We start from the raw sequence: 19,123 nt of genomic DNA, 5'->3' as shown, positions 1-19,123 counted from the left end.
ATCAATGATGACTATCACTTATGGCAAACTTCAACTTAGTAATTGGAGAGATGGTCTTCAACAGATCACAGGCTATATGAAAGAGTACAATGACAGCTAAGATTGACTTGAGACTGTCTACAATGCCTACCTTTATATACACCTAACACCTTATTTATCTATTTTTTTTACAGAACTATTTGGTAAAAATCAATGTTCCTTATAAAGGCAATCGATATTTCAATAGACGTTTTTATTTAGCTCTATTTATATAGCTCTAGCTAAATAACTCTATCTACATGTATATAGCTCTCTCTATATATAGCTCAAAATGTTTCTATTTAACTCTATCTATTTAGCTCTAGCTAAATAGCTTCATCTATATGGCTCTATCTATATAGCTAAGAAAATATCTAAATAGATTTGTATCTACACCGCTATGACAGTTACCATATAGCCTGTTTTCACTCTTGACAATACACAACAGGCACGTGCAACAACTCAGCTGTTCGAATCACCATATGAGTATTTCACCAAGATAGATAATTTATTGATAGAAATTTAAGACAAAAACGGTAAAAACACCATGCGTAGCACTCGCGACAAAGGCAAATACGTGTAAGCTCATAGTCTGATGGTTATATTATTTTAGCCTAGGACTTGAGCACATGCTACCTGGTACCTATCAGATAGCATCACTGATATATCCTAGGACTTGAACACAAGCTACCTGGTACCTATCAGATAGCATCACTCGTATATCCTAAAACTTGAATACAGGCTACCTGGTACCTATTAGATAGCATCACTCGTATATCCTAGGACTTGAATACAGGCTACCTGGTACCTATCAGATAGCATCACTCGTATATCCTAGGACTTGAATACAGGCTACCTGGTACCTATTAGATAGCATCACTCGTATATCCTAGGACTTGAATACAGGCTACCTGGTACCTATCAGATAGCATCACTCGTATATCCTAGGACTTGAATACAGGCTACCTGGTACCTATCAGATAGCATCACTCGTATATCCTAGGACTTGAATACAGGCTATCTGGTACCTATTAGATAGCACTCGTATATCCTAGGACTTGAATACAGGCTACCTGGTACCTATCAGATAGCATCACTCGTATATCCTAGGACTTGAATACAGGCTACCTGGTACCTATCAGATAGCATCACTCGTATATCCTAGGACTTGAATACAGGCTATCTGGTACCTATTAGATAGCACTCGTATATCCTAGGACTTGAACACAGGCTACCTGGTACCTATCAGATAATCGTTCAAGCTCAGGCACAACCTTCACCACTGGTATAGGAATGACATCGATATGCTCAGGTAGACCTAGAAAAGATGAAGATAGTAAAATGGAAAGATTTTATGATGTACACTACTTCATACCGTTAATTTATCGTAGTTAGCACATAACTAGATGATATTTGCAGCCAAAATTTCTGGACTAACTACTAGAGACATAAGGAACAACATCTACAAATAAGACTAATGCACACTTACCTTGAAGAAGTAGATTAATATCTATAGTAGGTGCACTATAAAACATGAAATATAACAGGTTTGCCTTGAGAGACGCCTCTAGCTTTGAACAAACTGCATCCAGATTATCATCACCTAAAGGGCAAACAATATTATGTAATTTCCTGTACGAGATTGGAATACTTTTCAACCTATGATATATGTATTCTATTAGAACGAAATGCAAGCATGCACCAACATCATGATAATGCAAAATCTAGACTGAGACCAAAAGACCTTTAACTGGTGCTGAGGCTTTAACTGGTGCTGAGGCTTTAACTGGTGCTGAGGCTTTAACTGGTGCTGAGGCTCAATGATATTTTGAACTTAATGCAGTAACCAAATATAAACTTCAATGTTCACCAACGTGCAACATTAAAATACGAAGGAGTACATCAGCGACAGAAAGGGGAGAAGCTAGACATATACTTGGCTAACCTTACGATATGAGCTAATATAATGGTGACAGGAAAGGGGTGGAGTTAGTCATATAAGTGACCAATCTTACGAAGAATAGAAATAAACACAAACACATACTCGCATGAACATTGTGTGGCTGAAGAGAATGTAAGTCAAAATTGAGGTGCCACTCGACGAGGACATCTCTGGGAAGCCTTGGGGTGATAATACAGAGAGGTTGCACCTGTTAATAATAATATAACTATTTTAGCAAAGAAAAAATCTTGGTGAGTAGCGATGCGTGCTGGCTGAAGTGAACCAATTATATATGTACATGTAACTTGTTTTAGCTGAATATATGTAACTCACCAGCAACAATAAATAAATTGTTCTAGTTGAATATATGTAATACAAAAGCAATAATAGAATCCATTATCATGTAAATCAAATGACCATAAAAAGACTTGGTTCTGCAAATTTTGGTGCAGGTCTTCTAGACCTTATCGCTTAGCAACAGGAAGCACTCTTCCTTAGCAACAGGAAACACTCTCCCTTAGCTACAGGAAGCGCTCTCCCTTAGCAACAGGAAGCACTCTCCCTTAGCTACAGGAAGCACTCTCCCTTAGCTACAGGAAGCACACTTCCTTAGCTACAAGAAGCATGCTCCCTTAGCAACAAGAAGCACTCTCCCTTAGCTACAGGAAGCACTCTCCCTTAGCTACAGGAAGCACTCTCTCTTAGCAACAGGAAGCGCTTTCTCTAAGCAACAGAAAGCATTCTACTTTGGTAACAGAAAGCACTCTCCTTTACCAACAGGAAGCCCACTTTTTTACCGATTAAGATTATTTCTTGTTTACCTTGCAGCGAAAACACAACATGAATCAAGAGAACAAAACTGTGAAATTATAGATTACTAGAAATAAAGTTATTGCTTTTGCAAGACTACAAAATATTTGGCGCAAGTAAAATAACCAAACAATTGTATGAATAATGCAATTGAGACAAACAGACATACCCTTTTAGAGAGTCGCACGTCTACAACAGATTCGCTAAAAATGTATGGTGCATCCTCCTCTCTGCATATATAACAGTGAGCAGTAGCGACATGTTCCTCAGATACACTCATTGATGTTGCGACTGACAGGGCATGGTCGAGGGCAAGCTGGCTTTGGCCAGGGAAACCAGTGACAAGAGGCTTCATAGAGCCAGGCACAAGTGGTATCTGACCGGAGACATAGACATTTGACCCAACCTGTTAAAGGAACACAACATTTTGTGACAGCTGAAGATAACTCCTGCCAAACAGTTACTTCGATGCAGAAAACAACAAGCAGACAGCAAAGTTGAGTTCAATCAGTTCAATTTCTTCTCAATATCACAATCTATTTTCACAATCTCCATTGTAAAATATACATTTTACTGATCGCAGCCGTGGCCGAGTGATCTAGCATGCCTGACCCGCAAACAGGAGATTGGGGTTCAATTCCCAACGAAGACCAATGTTAATGATGATATCGAACCTTAAATTGCTCTCAGCAACTGGGCATGTTTCCAGTTGTTGAAATTCCTTCGCTACTGGACTCAGACATGTCTAGTCAAACTCAAAAAGCCCTTGTTTTTGCAACAGTAACTCTTAAAAGCACGTACAACCTCTGCTTGCAGCAAGCTGAGCAGATATCCTATTCGCTCTTAGAGAGATTGCTCACAGGTAATCGTCAAAAGTGATGTTTTTCATTGCATGTCAAAAAAAGGATATTAAAAAAATGATCAAACCTATCACTTACAAGTATTATTAAATTTGATCATTATTATTATTATATCAATAAGACAATAACAAAGTTATTATAACATAAGTACCCAACTATGAAAGTAATATATTATAACATAAGTTAAGTACCAGACTATGAGAGTAATATATTATAACATAAGTTAAGTACCAGACTATGAGAGTAATATATTATAACATAAGTTAAATACCAGACTATGAGAGTAATATATTATAACATAAGTTAAGTACCAGACTATGAGAGTAATATATTATAACCTAAGTTAAGTACCAGACTATGAGAGTAGTATATTATAACACCTGTGAACGAGTGAATTTCAATAGTTATTCTTCTGTCAGTTGTCAACAAGGAGTTACAACAAACCTTGGCCACCTGACTATATGGTCCAATGCAGCTGGGGGCCCAATGAGACACCCCTTGTACATGTCGTGTATCTTTGGGCTTGCGGCTACACAATATCATTGCATGGAACAGACTTGTTTCTGGTAAGACAGCTTCAACACAGATTCTACAGAATATAGCCAAGACCCACTGAAAAGCAAGGATATAAATGGAATTAACATAATAACTGTAATGCTTGTGGAGATGAGCTCTGGTCAAATAAACTACATTTAATCTTTGTAAAAACTATAATCAAAAGTAAAATATGTTGAAGAGCTAAAAATGCGTCTGTAAACAATTCCTAGCAAGGGTAAATTTACAACTAACCAGGTAGAGAAGTAACAGAAACAATTATTAAGCATAATAATACATTGAGTGTCGGTCAATCACTATGTTTTCATGTAGCGGCTAATCCGCAGGTTTGCATCAACCGCAACATAGAAACGGTGAAAACACACGAGTTAAGTGAGTTTTGGCACTCGCAAATTTTCATCGAACGTTCAAAGCTTGCAAAAATGAAAACGGTACTTGCGATTGGTGCGAAAGAGAATACCGTGCAAGTTATTCCATTTTAAGCACTTTTTACACTTTGGTTGTTCCGATTTGAAAAGCATGCTGCTAAGCGAGACAGAAGTGTGCTGCTAGGACATCTGGTGTTGAATTCCTTATCTTTTCAACAAAGAGCTCGCGTTAATCCGCTACATGAGAATTCCCATTGAAACAATCAATCAACATGTGCTCATCTCCAAATCCACATCATCTTCACAAGGAAAGCATAATCAATGTTATCTTATTACGATAGCAATTGTTGCCATTGTTACAGCTTATTGCACACCTGTAAGAGAGTCTTCTCTATATCTAACACACTTATTGCTCACCTGTAAGACAGTCTTCTCTATATCTAACACACTCATTGCACACCTGTAAGAGAGTCTTCTCTATATCTAACACACTTATTGCTCACCTGTAAGAGAGTCTTCTCTATATCTAACACACTCATTGCACACCTGTAAGACAGTCTTCTCTATATCTAACACACTCATTGCACACCTGTAAGACAGTCTTCTCTATATCTAACACACTTATTGCACACCTGTAAGAGAGTCTTCTCTATATCTAACACACTTATTGCACACCTGTAAGACAGTCTTCTCTATATCTAACACACTCATTGCACACCTGTAAGACAGTCTTCTCTATATCTAACACACTCATTGCACACCTGTAAGACAGTCTTCTCTATATCTAACACACTCATTGCACACCTGTAAGACAGTCTTCTCTATATCTAACACACTCATTGCACACCTGTAAGACAGTCTTCTCTATATCTAACACACTCATTGCACACCTGTAAGACAGTCTTCTCTATATCTAACACACTCATTGCTCAATCTAAAACACATTATTTTCCACATGACTTATAGAAACAGATTTTTAGGAGTGGCAAGCTACATAATATATAATTTATATTTAATATATAACTAATTTAAATCTAAACATAATTCTCAAAGTTGGTATGTGTCTGTGTGTCTGTGTGTGTCCGGCTATAGCTATTAAAATCTTGTTATTAAAATTCTGCATTTTGAAGGATTAGAACCCACAGAGATCGCAACTGCAAGTTATAAATTCTCGCGCTCTACCACTGAGCTATACAAGGCATAATGATCAAAGACATTATCATATACACTATAGCATATGCACACGCTAAATTTGAAGCTCTATAAATTCTATTAACTCTATGAAACTCGACGCTTTTCATGTTTTCTTGAACTTCTATTTTCGGTTTTTCGTATGGTTCCATTGCTATATTGTGATCGAGGCCAATACTTCTCATGTGGACAATCATATTATCTCCATAAGAAGAGCCTCTACATTCTCTCTTCGCTCGGTCAGACAAAGACAGTACGATATCTCATTTTTAAATTGGTACCAGTATCGAGAGGTACCAGTATCACCGTATTCAATGTTTTGATGGATAGCTTCTGGTGGAACAGTTACCTTTTTTAAACACACATACACACGCGTGCGCACACACACACGCACACACGCACACACACACCCACAAACACACTTCTATGCAAGAATTGTTATTATTAATTCAACATACCCAGGATTTTCATTTTGTTTTCTCAGTTAGTATTAATTGTATCATTACCAAATCATCTTTTATCGTAATCGTAACAAAACAGACTTAATTTAGCTATTACTTGCTAACTATTTTACATTCACATTTAAACACTTTTATAATCGTTTTATTATTTTAAAAATTTAATTGACCTGCACAAAACATTTTTCTCATGGTATGACGTTTGAAAGTTACAGTTGATTAACAAAGTTTAAAAACCTTTACAGTAGTTTTTATTTTCTCTCCTAATTTATTTCGACTACACAAAACACTTTTCTTACGATATGAAGTTTGAAAGTTAAAATGGCAAATGTTGTTATATGTTAAATACAAATAAATTTTTTGTCCAAAGACTTTTTTATTACCCGGTACCGCCTGGGCATTCAAGTATTCTTTACTATAATGAGAGGCATGTCCGTCCAAAGCCATGCTAAGACCATTAAAAACAAGACTGCACTGCATTAGAATCGAGCCAGGATATTTGGATTTGAAGTCAAGCATACTACCAACTGCTCCACCCAATTACCTTTCCACATGTAAGAATAATTGTGCGCATACTTATTACACATGAAGATCTCTGACAGCACACAGGACTGCCCGCATAATAGTATATTATAATATAAATTATATAATTTATATTATATACCTTATATCATGTAATTTATATTACCATATATACTAGCTGTGCCTCCGGCGTTGCTCGGGTGTTAAAAATCAGCTTATAAACAATGAGAAGTGATGAGATTTGCTTACCACTTGCTGGCAGGCAACTCTCTCCAGCAAGTGGCAGGTTGCCAAGTGGCCTGGCACATCGCCAATGGAAAATTCCACTAACCTAGTTAGTAAGCTTCAGATGCCAGTAGGCCATGACATTGCGTCAGCATTGTTGCCTAGGCTATTCTAATAATAGCTATAGCCGGAATGCAGACAGACATGCGACATACTTTGAGAAATATATATATAGATTATATATAATAATATATTATATTATAATATAATAACATAATTTATATAAAAATATCTAACCATTCAAATTATTATTGTATAAAGTATACTTCTATAATATACTAACACATCTTATATTGCTATTCTCTGCCATGTCTCTATGCAGTCTACAGTTTATAAATAGCATAAAGCTACCAACCTTGGGGGTGGGTTGATGCCAAAGTAGTCTTTGTAGACTGCATTGATGCGTGAGAACAAGCTCATGTCACTGATATAAAGCAGCACGTAAGAGGCACTTGAGAAATCCAGCTTGTGTGACTCAAGTATGCCTAAAAAGCCGGAGTATCCAAAATAACTATGAATTTTTGCGCTATAAAATAACCGTTGTGTACTGAATTGTTATCCTAGGAACTATGTGAAGTTAGGCCGGCTCATTAATCTACATACTTCGCAGCAAAATACTTACACACACCATCAACTTTTTTAGCTCTACTGGTGTCAACGTTACCCTCTTACACCTCCACCCAACCTCCTACAGCGAACTGGTCTGGATGTATACCTAGCACGTGCTTATTTACCATTACGTATTAATAATTATTTAGCATAGCTGGCCATTTTACCATGCTTAACCTTAGTCCTTTTTACAACTCTTTTGATTATACTTACAGTGAATTACAAAGTTTCCAACACACGATCTAAATTCAATACAGAGTTTTAGTTCTACAAGCTTCTCAAAGGGTTGCAGTTTGGTGAGTGAAAGCCAAATGAGCAAAAATGAAGATTAAAAATAATGCATAAAATGTGAAGCATAAAGAGAAAAATATACACTAAATTACTGTAAAACCTCTATTTGAACGCCATGGCGCTCTATTTTTTAACCCTTCCCTCACAGTGGCAGTCAAATAAGGTGGCGGTCAAATAGAGGTGGCGGTCAAATAGAGGTGGTGGCCAAATAGAGGTGGTGTTTAAATAGAGGTTGGTGTTATACGTTTCAAATGGCTCACTAGAATTTTAGGAAAACAAATTTAATTACCGTAACTGTTTTATAATTGAAGCGAATGTTGCCTATATTTTGCTCTCTCCTTCGGGTCAAGTGACATTAACCCTTTTAGATGCAAAAAATCTGATAACTTACCTGTAACTTGTCATAGATATCTAAATAAATATACAATGGGAAGCCGAGAAATATCTCTACCAGTTGACATTTATTGCTTGTGATTAACCTGCGATGATATTAAAGCCTGTGCCCTGCTTTGAAATTTGTCAGAGCTTTCAATTTTTATTTCATTCTAAATTTGAAAACATTTCTATTTCATATCTATATTTAACAGTGTAGCATAGAAGCTCATTGCATTCATTGATATGCTTGCTACAACTTGCAGTCAAAATGGACTTTTTATGGGCAATCGAAAAGAAGTTATGAGCATCGATTCATTGTGAGCCTAGTCAAGATAACCGCAAGGATGCTATCAAATAAGATGCTATAAATCTGCAAATTTACAAGTTATATAATAATAAATGATCAAATGCTACAAATATATATTCAAGAACAAATGACATAAACAAACTATACTTATAATACATAAACGTATTTGCATCATTTGCTCGGCTAGTTGTGTTGTGATTGTTGGTTTCATTTGGAATGATTTCATCTTTCTCTGACTGTTCAATACCTTCCACAATGTCTTCTGACTTCAACTCTTTTTCTGCACTGCTAAACTAGTCGATATTAACGTTCAAACAATTTTTTTGGCAAACCAAAAATTTTATGCGAGGCATTTCGCACAAATAATGGTAAACTTTTAGTTGGCGCTGATCACCACTTTTAGTCTAAAACTATTCGTTCATATACCATCATAAATGTAAACCATCAAAGAACTACTTTTAGCTCGATCCAGTTGTTAACTATTTCTATGGTGTTGCTTTCAAAGTCTTAACAAAGAACCAAAAAGCTCTGGAGTTGGAAAACAGACTTCGATACTGACAGAAACAACCAAATAACTAATTGTTATTGATATAACCGAGTCATTATTAGTACGGTTGTGTAGACATTTTTCTACTGATCACTTGCTATTATGAGTTCGTAAAGATCAAAGAATGTCAAAGTGGCGGTCAAATGGAGGTAGAGCTAAATTAAAAGGTGGCATTCTATTTTTCAACCCTTCTCCCATAGTGGCATTCAAATAGAGGCGGCATTCATTTAGAGGTTTTTGCGGTAGTTAAAGAGTATTTAGTCTAAATTAGGGCATGCCATCCTTATTACCACAGCTTCTGCTGAACCTACATATTACAACTTACACTTCTGCTGAACCTACATATTACAACTTACACTTCTGCTGAACCTACATATTACAACTTACACTTCTGCTGAACCTACATATTACAACTTACACTTCTGCTGAACCTACATATTACAACTTACACTTCTGCTGAACCTACATATTACAACTTACACTTCTGCTGAACCTACATATTACAACTTACACTACTGCTGAACCTACATATTACAACTTACACTTCTGCTGAACCTACATATTACAACTTACACTTCTGCTGAACCTACATATTACAACTTACACTTCTGCTGAACCTACATATTACAACTTACACTTCTGCTGAACCTACATATTACAACTTACACTTCTGCTGAACCTACATATTACAACTTACACTTCTGCTGAACCTACATATTACAACTTACACTTCTGCTGAACCTACATATCAAGACTTACACTTCTGCTGAACCTACATATTACAACTTACATTTTCATTTAGAGGTTTCTAGGTGAACACCTGTCTTTATTGATTAATTATTTACTAATGTATTGTGTTACCTCTGTGTAATACACTTGCTTTATTACTGTGTGCAATTCTTGGCAATATTTATTGAGAAGTTTACCCATGTTTATAGACTGTGGAGCAAAATAGCTACGCGAGTATTGATTTGGGAGTGTTTGATTCAAAATACAATAAATTTGACATTGGAAGCAGGCTTCAGAATGACATAAATTTGTATGTAGAGGTGTGACTGAAATTGGCTAACTCATTAGCCCAGCCGGATAGATGGATATCCTGAGCACAAAAGTTATCATTTTCATAAGCTAAAAAATTTGTCAAGAGTCTTGTTGTTGCCATTAAATGACAAAGGCTGGTCACAATATACAGATTGTGGAATAACCTTGCTTGACTTATTAAGCATCCTGATCAATAAGTCGCTTGCTTTGAGGCTAACACCACTTTCTTGCGTATGTTACCTCAGTTAGTTTTATCAGTGGGAAAGTGGTCAGTCACCTTGGGATGAGATGCCACTATCTTGATGAGATGCCACTGCCTTTTCAAGTGCATCATAATGAAGTTAATAAAGATATTTTGCAAAATATGTTCTTGGTAGAAGAATTGTACTGTTGAAAGAGGTCGATTTTGGTTCAAAACAAGATTTGAACCAAAGCCAAACACAATAGCGTTGTTCTTGCAGGAGTCAAACAAACAGAATAATGTTATGGTAACAACAAAGCAAATAAAATTCTGCATAGTCCTAGTGCCTCAAGTGAACTTATTCTATGAGAAAATGCAGCTGTGTTGCCAGCAAGGGCTGGTTTGGTAAGTTCAAAAATGGTTTGGCCTTTGCACTATTCCAATGCATGCGACCACATTATCAGACACCGAGGCAGCTCTGCATTATACAAAAGACTGGTTTTGAAAATCAAGTGGAAAGGGAGGCTTTTCCAAAAACTGTATTTTTAAATGAATGAGACTGGCCCGAATTAGAAGAGGATGTCATTTTAGATGTTCTATTACAATGATGGAGTGCGAAGGCTCAGGTGCTAAGGTACTGAGGCCACAAAGATCAAGTGATTCTCCTCGTGTTTGAGAATGAAGCGAATTTGGATTGCAGCCTGGTTTAATTCGCAAATCCATAAGTCTGCGCTGAAAGAACAAAAACAAAGCCTGCTACCCTTCCAACGGATGAGAAATAAAAATGCATGGATAACAAAAACCTCACACTCTACTTCATTTATGAACCACTTTATCCTGTAGGTAAAGCGAACCTCCCAAAAAATGGCTGCTCTTCAAAGTCCTCTTGATGAACCATGCTGAGTTCCTGCCCTCCAACACCTCTTCTATCTTACAGCCTATAGACCAAAAAAACCCTTCATGCCTTCAAGTCCTATACATGAAGTCAATGACACAGGGCCTCATTTCTTCCGTTGATACTCGTAAGGATACAACATTGTGATGCGACTGACCAACATTCAGAAACTTTTACAGAGGGCATAAGTCTTGATGAGAGAAACAAAACTCAAAGTAACTTGGAAAAAAATTGCAGTTTAACACCGTCTATGACTATGATAGATCTACACCAGAAGAAGTTCATCAATACACCGTAGATAAGGCTGGGGTAGTTTGTGGTTACCGAGAGGTGTCTGAAATAAAGTTAGCAGATGTCAGCACAATAATCGGATGCCAATCTAAACACTTAACCAAAAATAACCTTGCTCACAAGACAAGATCAGTGAGTAGAAAAAAAGAGGCAGATTTAATGGTAATAATGACGAAACTGAAGAATGTGTTCTTACTTTGTACAGCTTGCTCAAACTGTGCAACATTGCATAGACTCCCCAACAAAAGGCATAAGAAATTGATGACAGCACATTCCAACCTGTTAAATTCAGTACTCATAAAGCTAGTGAAATGAAGTTGCAAAAGATTTCTATAGTCAAATAAAAAAGAGGCAATGTTTCCTCATCACGAATATTCCCCTGCTGCAACTACACCTTCCCATACACCAGACAATGACGTGTCACATGAAGAGCAATGAAGCTTTCAGTAACATGGCAAGGAATAATTTTAGTTGATGAAGGTTATGAGGCTTATGAGATTATTGACATTTGCAGCTATTTACTGGGTTTCAATGCTTCAGCTGGATTCGATGTTTCTTCCAGTCCATATCATCGAAACAATAAAATCTTATAGCCATTTACCTTATTGCCATCTAAAAGCCACTTTGCTTCGCAAAATTTGTGTGAAAGCATTCGTAGTGAGACTACTATTTGACATCACAGAAATGCTCATTGTTGATGGATTTGGATAATACTCAGTTAAGCTCTCTATAGCGAAGGTGAAATAAAAAGTTCAGCGCATTTCATCCCACCACCACGCGGGTATATTCTAACATCTATTGCCAATGATATATTGCTGATACGACATGAAATAATTACCTTTTCATTTATTTTATCACCTCAATCATTAAATAAATGAATCTACCGATTGTACAGATTTCCACAGCACTGGTGCCGACCTCCTTTTAGGCTTGACTCTTCCAGCATAGAAAAAAGCTTTTTTTACTAAAAGCGATTGTCGTCCATGCAACCTTTGAAGTAATAACTGTTTCGCAAGTAGTAACTTAGGTTGGTGTTTTGTAATATACATGCAGAGGGATATTAATATTATTAATTATTAAGAAAATTCTGATCAGGCACCCTGGCCGAGTTAGTGCAACAAGTGTACGAAGAATGCATCGAAGTGACCATGGCCCAAAAGTGAGTCTACTTCAACAAGTTCTATTCTGAGGAATACATTGATGTTCTTAAAAAAATCGATAAAGAACTCCAAATCGTTGAAATGGTAAGGTGCGAATTCGTCGGCAGAGGTCAACTCTGAATCCATTTAAAGCATGGAAACCGAGTGATTATGGTTCTGAGTAGCTTCATTGTCATTTGTATTATTTAATCTGTTGGCTACAGATAGCTTTATTGGCGGTTGTTTTCAAAGAAATAAAAACAAGCTGCATGCATTGGCCTACGAGCCTTTTAGGTCAAAAACTAGATTTGAGAAAACAAACGTCGCTAGATTACAAAGATAAAGGCCATTCAAAAGAGTTTTCGACTGCCTGTTCTGACCAGTCTTTTACATACAGTCGACAAGTCAAAGAAGCGAGCCATGCTAGACCTTTGTATTCTGGTATAACAACATGGTTGAACGACATGGTAAACGGCACGGTAAACAACACGGTGAACGACACGGTGAGCGACACGGTGAACGACACGGTGAACGACACGGTGAGCGACACGGTAAACGACACGGTGAATGACACGGTGAATGACGTGATGAACGACATGGTAAACTAACTATTCTAACTATAAACTATATCTTTGACACAAACTGACTCACAATTTCGACATTACTGCTGATTCAATGTAAAAAGTTTAGTGGGTGACCCTACTTTGCAGCGCTTTACTTTTCATGGTTAGTGCTGGCTCCAAGTAGCCACAATAAGTAAGGGGTCAGTGTAAGGTCATGGTACTTCTCTATTCGCTGGATTGATGTTCAATTGCTTTGACAGTAAAATGTGAATAAGCATACATCTCTGTATACACTTTATTTCTCTGTACGGGAGTACTGATACAGAGCTTGAAAATATTAAAAGATCCGTACAGTAATAGCTTGAGATATGAGTCTCCGGGTGTATGTAAAATTTGAGATCCGAAGAAATATTCAAGCAAATCTTTTCCCTGAGATATGAGACAAATTGAGCATATGAGATGGTTCCTGATGCGACTGCTAGGTGGCTGAGTATGCTAGAGGCCGCTTATAAAAACAGCATCGCTCGATCTTTCTCGTTGGATAACATTTTTTTTACAAAGGCCAACTAAAAGAGAAGGTGAAAAGGAGTCCAAAAATAGGCAAAATTAAGTTTAATGTATGATTAAAACTTATTTTTACTTTTCAAGTCCTTGATTAGTAAACTAATTTCATTTAAGTTAAATTTAAAGTTAGTGTTATTTGACCTAGTCACAAAAGTGTAGCGTACTAAACATGTCGCTGTTAAACCTCTTTCATTCCCCCATTAGCCACTACAGTCTGTCTCGCAGGTAAGAACTCCATAGGTACAGTACTGCACAAAATAATGTTACATTTTATTGCAAATCATAGCTACTAGATAAGTAATTGTTACTTTGTGTTTTTCCATTGTAATATCCTGTTTTTAAATGATTTTCATGGAGTGGAAATAAATTAATTTGTATTTAGCTATTTCATATGGGAGAAATTGATTTGAGATATGAGTGAATTAACATACAAGTTTTTATCTCAATGTATTACTGTATCTGTAAACGCAAGGTTCTCTCACCTTTTAGTTCATCCATCATACTTTTTGTACTGACTTCAACATCCCCAGTATTGGCTGCCTGCAGTGAGCAAAAGACCTCAGTCTCTGATGACTTGACAACTGATAGGTGTTTCTCTGGCCAGCAGGTTACCAAGTTTGAATACTCTGAGAAGAAAAGTTCATAATAACTAGCTCATGATCTCAAAATGAACCACCAAATTAAATTAGGCAGAGAAAAAAGATCTGGTAGGTTGAGGTTATATAAAATGTGGCAGCCAAGCAAAGAAACGGCGGCAGAAAGCAAACGAGAAAAGGGCAATTAAGAGAATAGAATGGTAGAAATTCAAAGTAAGTGAAAGGATGAAGACGTAACAGTCAACAAAAAGAGAGAGAGAAAGATTAATGAGTGATAAGAAGATTAATAAGTGATAAGATTAATAAGTGATAAGAAGATTAATGACTGATAAGAAGATTAATAAGTCATAAGAAGATTAATAAGTCATAAGAAGATTACTAAGTGATAAGAAGATTAATGAGTGATAAGAAGATTAATGAGTGATAAGAAGATTAACGAGTGATAAGAAGATTAATAAGTGATAAGAAGATTAACGAGTGATAAGAAGATTAATGAGTGATTATAAGATTAATGAGTGATAAGAAGATTAATGAGTGATAAGAAGATTAATAAGTGATAAGAAGATTAATGAGTGATTATAAGATTAATGAGTGATAAGAAGATTAATGAGTGATAAGAAGATTAATAAATGATAAGAAGATTAATAAGTGATAAGAAGATTAATAAGTCATAAGATTAATAAGTGATAAGAAGATTAATGGATAAGACAAAGAATAAAGGCAGGAGACTGAGAACTACAATGAAGCATATTAACAGGCAGTTAAAGAAAAGAAGTCACCTACCAGTTTTACTGAATGAGACAGCTGCTGTCGCTGGCACACTACTTAAGAAATCTTCAGTAAATGTACAACTCGTCTTGAGTGGCAATTGTCTCACCCTGTCTAGCCAACTAACAGACCGCACCTGAGGGTAGAGAAATGTTTTAAGCCTAGTCGGCTCCACATGCATGCCTGATAGACTGAAGGCCATATCTTATTAACTCTACAGATAGTCCGAGTTTACATCAGCTGAATCACCCACACCAACACCACTCTCACCGCCTACACCATCCTCACCATTCACACAACTTTTACCATCTGTTCCTTTCAAAGAATTTTTTTTTAAGGTTTGAACTGCTTTTTCCTAAAAATAGGGCTGATTAACTTGGACAATAAAAATGTATAGAAGTTTCATAAGGGCTGAGAGATAGGTTACTTAATAAAGTCTAATCGTAGTTGCCTTATCCTGCTATACAAACATATATGGCAACAAATGGGCCAACTTCCATGAGGCAATTTCTCTACCCTTGCTTGCTCACACAAGTGATGACAAACCATAAAGAAAGCTAGAAAGACACAGCATTTACAACTAGTATAGTATGTTGTGTAGCAGAAATGAGACACTGGCAAACAAGAACTGCTAACGGTGTCAATAGCAGTAGGCCCATGTTCACCAATAGTGCTGTCACATAGAAGCCTATAAGGAAACTCGAAGCTGGCAGCAATACCTCATCAGCCTTAGGCTCCAGTCTGTATTTGTTAACTCTTAGGTGCCCGACAGGAGCGATATCAGATGGTGTGTCCTCAACTATCTCAGACTCCTCGCTAGGAATGACAACATGAATTAACCGATCAAACAGCTAAAACTGACACATTTAAGCAATAAAATCACAAGCACACGCTAAGTTCTCGTGAGGCAATGTTACATTTTATTAGAAATGAATCAAAGAATAAGACAGCTTTGTATTATAATTGTTCTATTGAGATGCAACAAAGGATAGCTTTGATTAGATAAGTTTGATTACTGTAATAGTGTAATATCATATAATTCTAGTTCCGCAGTCAACTTATTAATTGGAGAGAGAAAAACAAACACTGCAGAAAATATACTAGAACAACTTATGCCATAAATATCGAAATTTTCTTCCATAAGATAGTTTGACCACCACACTTTAAACAGTAAGCCTGTCGCACCATTAGTGGCTTTGACCACAACCAAATCAACATTTGTGTATGTGAATTCTTTGCATTAGTTGATCCGTTATCGTAACAACCACTTTGTCGATGTAACACGCAACATGGTAAGCCAGAAATAGGGCTAGTTCTCCTGAATCCACCCCTGCCTGAATGGGATGAAGGGCCAGCAATTAAGTAGCAATTAGCACTGCAAAAATAACTCATCAAACAAGAGGGAGTAATGATAAAAGTACATGTATGACTAGCGGTCTATGATCAGAAGATTTTGCCAGCTTTATTAAGAAAGGTTTTTGGTTTATGTACAGCCATCCAATAATTTTTTTCAATAAAAAATTTATTACATTTATTAAAAAATTACTGTATTTATTATTTAAAAATACTTGGCAAAAGTTTAAAGCCATTTTATTATTACGGTTACGTATTTCTGACAATAGAAGGTTAAAAATTAGCACCAGTGTAAGCTCCTTGCTTTTATCCCTTAGCTCAGCAAGCGATATAGTGAAAGAAGGATGAGGAGTTGCCTACTCTCTCCACATCTTTTAATGAGTGTGCATGTCATGGCTATTTGTGGGACTGAAAGGCAAGGACAAAATACAACAAAACAACAACTACCTCACAATGTATATATATATATATATATATATGGTGAGACCTTAAATAAGATTCTTAGAATTACAAGACCAATAGATCATCCAGTTGTAGAATCATGTTAGTCATCCCTAGCCAGTTGCTAGCTAAAAACAACTAACATGACTATAACCACGTGTGTGTAAGATCAGCTGATCAGCCAGAAACCAGCTAAGGACGACTAACATGACTATAACCATGTTTGTGTAAGACCAGTTGATCAGCCAGAAACCAGCTAAGGACGATTAACATGACTATAACCATGTTTGTGTAAGACCAGTTGATCAGCCAGAAACCAGCTAAGGACGATTAACATGACTATAACCATGTTTGTGTAAGATCAGTTGAATAGCCAGAAACCAGCTAAGGACAATTAACATGACTATAACCATGTTTGTGCTAGATCAGTTGATCAGCAAGTTGCTGGTTAAAGGCGACTAACATGTCTATAAATGTATATATGCAAGAGGACTACCAAAGCTCCTATGACCAGTAATTCCTGTCATATTTAAGTTGCAGAAGAGCGCACAAGATTAGCATCGGAATCTTGAGTCAGACTTACATGATGATTTTGCTGTTATAGAGGGGACAGTCCAAAGTCAAAGACTCATACTCTCCCCCTTCCCCACACATGTGAACCCCATAGTCTTTGTTCTGCAAATGTCAAATAGCCTTGTGTTAATAACACACCAATGCATCATAAAAATTAGGGTCAAAATTTTCATAAACTTCTAGTAAAAAACTCACTTGTTGAAACTGTAATATTACTCGCTAGGCTGAACTCGAAGACCTTCTGTTATTGATTTTTAATGGATGAATTTAATTTACAAAGTTGAATTGCAGTGATTTTTCATCAAGGTGAGTCATACCCTGCTCACTGCCAATTGGGCTCTGCACCTGAATTAGCCAAGCAATTGCTCACATGAAGACATCATCAATGATTTTTATGGTGTATTTTTTAGCAATCGTCTTATTTAATAAAAGAAAATTTAAACTCATTACAATTCAACTGACATTTACCTTGTGCAGGTCTGATATATCATTCCAAAAAACTTATTTGCAATTTTCCTCTGATTGTGTTAACAAAGAAGGTTGGTAGGCTGCTATGAAAGACGCTGCCTGTAAAGTTGTCTAGTCTCTTAGAATATCTGTGCAAGTTCTTAGAGAGATTTGTACCGATTAAACAAAATTTGTAATTTCCGACAAGGAGAAATTTAAATTCGTTCAGGTATTTTACCAATACATTGTTGAACTAGATACAACAAACTCACCAACGTGGTGAGATGACGAACAAGAGATGATAGAGGCCTGTTGAGGTGCTCCTTTGGCTTTAGTCCTATGTAGACAAGTAAATGAAGAGTAAAACTAGACAAGGAGATAAAGAGACAGGCTAAATGTATCACTAAACAATGCCTAAATCTTTAATATATATTTCACATTTTGTCGTGTCTGTTGTCGTCTGTTTGGATGTATATCTGTCTGTTTGGCTATAGCTAGTAAAATCATAAAATTAATCTTGGAATTGGAATCTTACAGTTGTTTGAATACCTTTACAGTTGTTTTTTTTCCTCAATTCATTTGAACTGCACATAAATACTTTTCTCATGATATGAAGTTTAAAAGTTAGAATGGTAAATGTTATATGTTAAATAAAAATACATTTTCTGTCAAAGAATTTTTTATTACCCGGGCAACGCCGTACATTCACCTAGTCTTTATTATAATAATAGTCGTATCCACTCGTCTGCATCCATAACTGAATACTGGGAAAAAGATTGCATCGCATTGGATTCTCGTGGTGTGGAATGCTAACTCCTGCACCAATCCTTCGTACTCCAGAATTTTTTAATTGTTATGCATATACATATAGGTAGCTATTGGTGAGCTCTATTGGTACACCTGACAATCTCTCAAGGCACACTAGACTGAGGGGGTACTAGTATGTATGAAAGTGCACAATAACATACCCTTTCTTAGAGAAAAGTTGAGTGCTTAAGTTCACCGCGTTACCCACAACAAGAGCTCTGGCCACACTCAACAGGTGAGACAACTTTTTGCAGCACACGGCTTAATGGCGCAGTTACAGTAAAGCCTAACCCAAGTTACCGACCACCATTGACAGAGCGATAACC

The 19,123-nt window shown here is 36.5% G+C and overlaps 1 protein-coding gene across 4 annotated transcripts in view; it reads right to left on the bottom strand.

Moving 5' to 3' along the window:
- Positions 1-122: 122 nt before the first annotated feature.
- Positions 123-19,123, bottom strand: part of LOC137401016 (uncharacterized) — a 38,375-nt gene continuing 19,374 nt past the window's right edge. Inside the window, exons 5-17 of one of the 4 annotated variants that reach the window (XR_010979272.1) lie at positions 18,263-18,327; positions 17,554-17,645; positions 15,896-15,992; positions 15,192-15,312; positions 14,295-14,438; positions 7,365-7,494; positions 4,075-4,219; positions 2,940-3,176; positions 2,063-2,168; positions 1,508-1,621; positions 1,261-1,336; positions 717-1,153; positions 123-661 (exon numbers count right to left, since the gene is read on the bottom strand). Coding sequence is in view for 3 of the 4 variants with exons in the window: in XM_068087358.1 (XP_067943459.1) it covers positions 1,102-1,153; positions 1,261-1,336; positions 1,508-1,621; positions 2,063-2,168; positions 2,940-3,176; positions 4,075-4,219; positions 7,365-7,494; positions 14,295-14,438; positions 15,192-15,312; positions 15,896-15,992; positions 17,554-17,645; positions 18,263-18,327 (1,379 nt within the window). In the remaining variant the exon portion in view is untranslated. Of the gene's footprint in view, positions 1,209-1,228; positions 1,337-1,507; positions 1,622-2,062; positions 2,169-2,939; positions 3,177-4,074; positions 4,220-7,364; positions 7,495-14,294; positions 14,439-15,191; positions 15,313-15,895; positions 15,993-17,553; positions 17,646-18,262; positions 18,328-19,123 lie in introns of those variants that run through there. The other 3 variants (XM_068087358.1, XM_068087359.1, XM_068087360.1) reach the window with 3 other exon arrangements.

The sequence above is a fragment of the Watersipora subatra genome, chromosome 7 (assembly GCF_963576615.1).
Source record: "Watersipora subatra chromosome 7, tzWatSuba1.1, whole genome shotgun sequence".
NCBI classification, from domain to species: Eukaryota; Metazoa; Bryozoa; class Gymnolaemata; order Cheilostomatida; family Watersiporidae; genus Watersipora; species Watersipora subatra.
The sequence above is the reverse complement of the archived record's forward strand: the minus strand, read 5'-3'. Positions and strand labels throughout refer to the sequence as shown.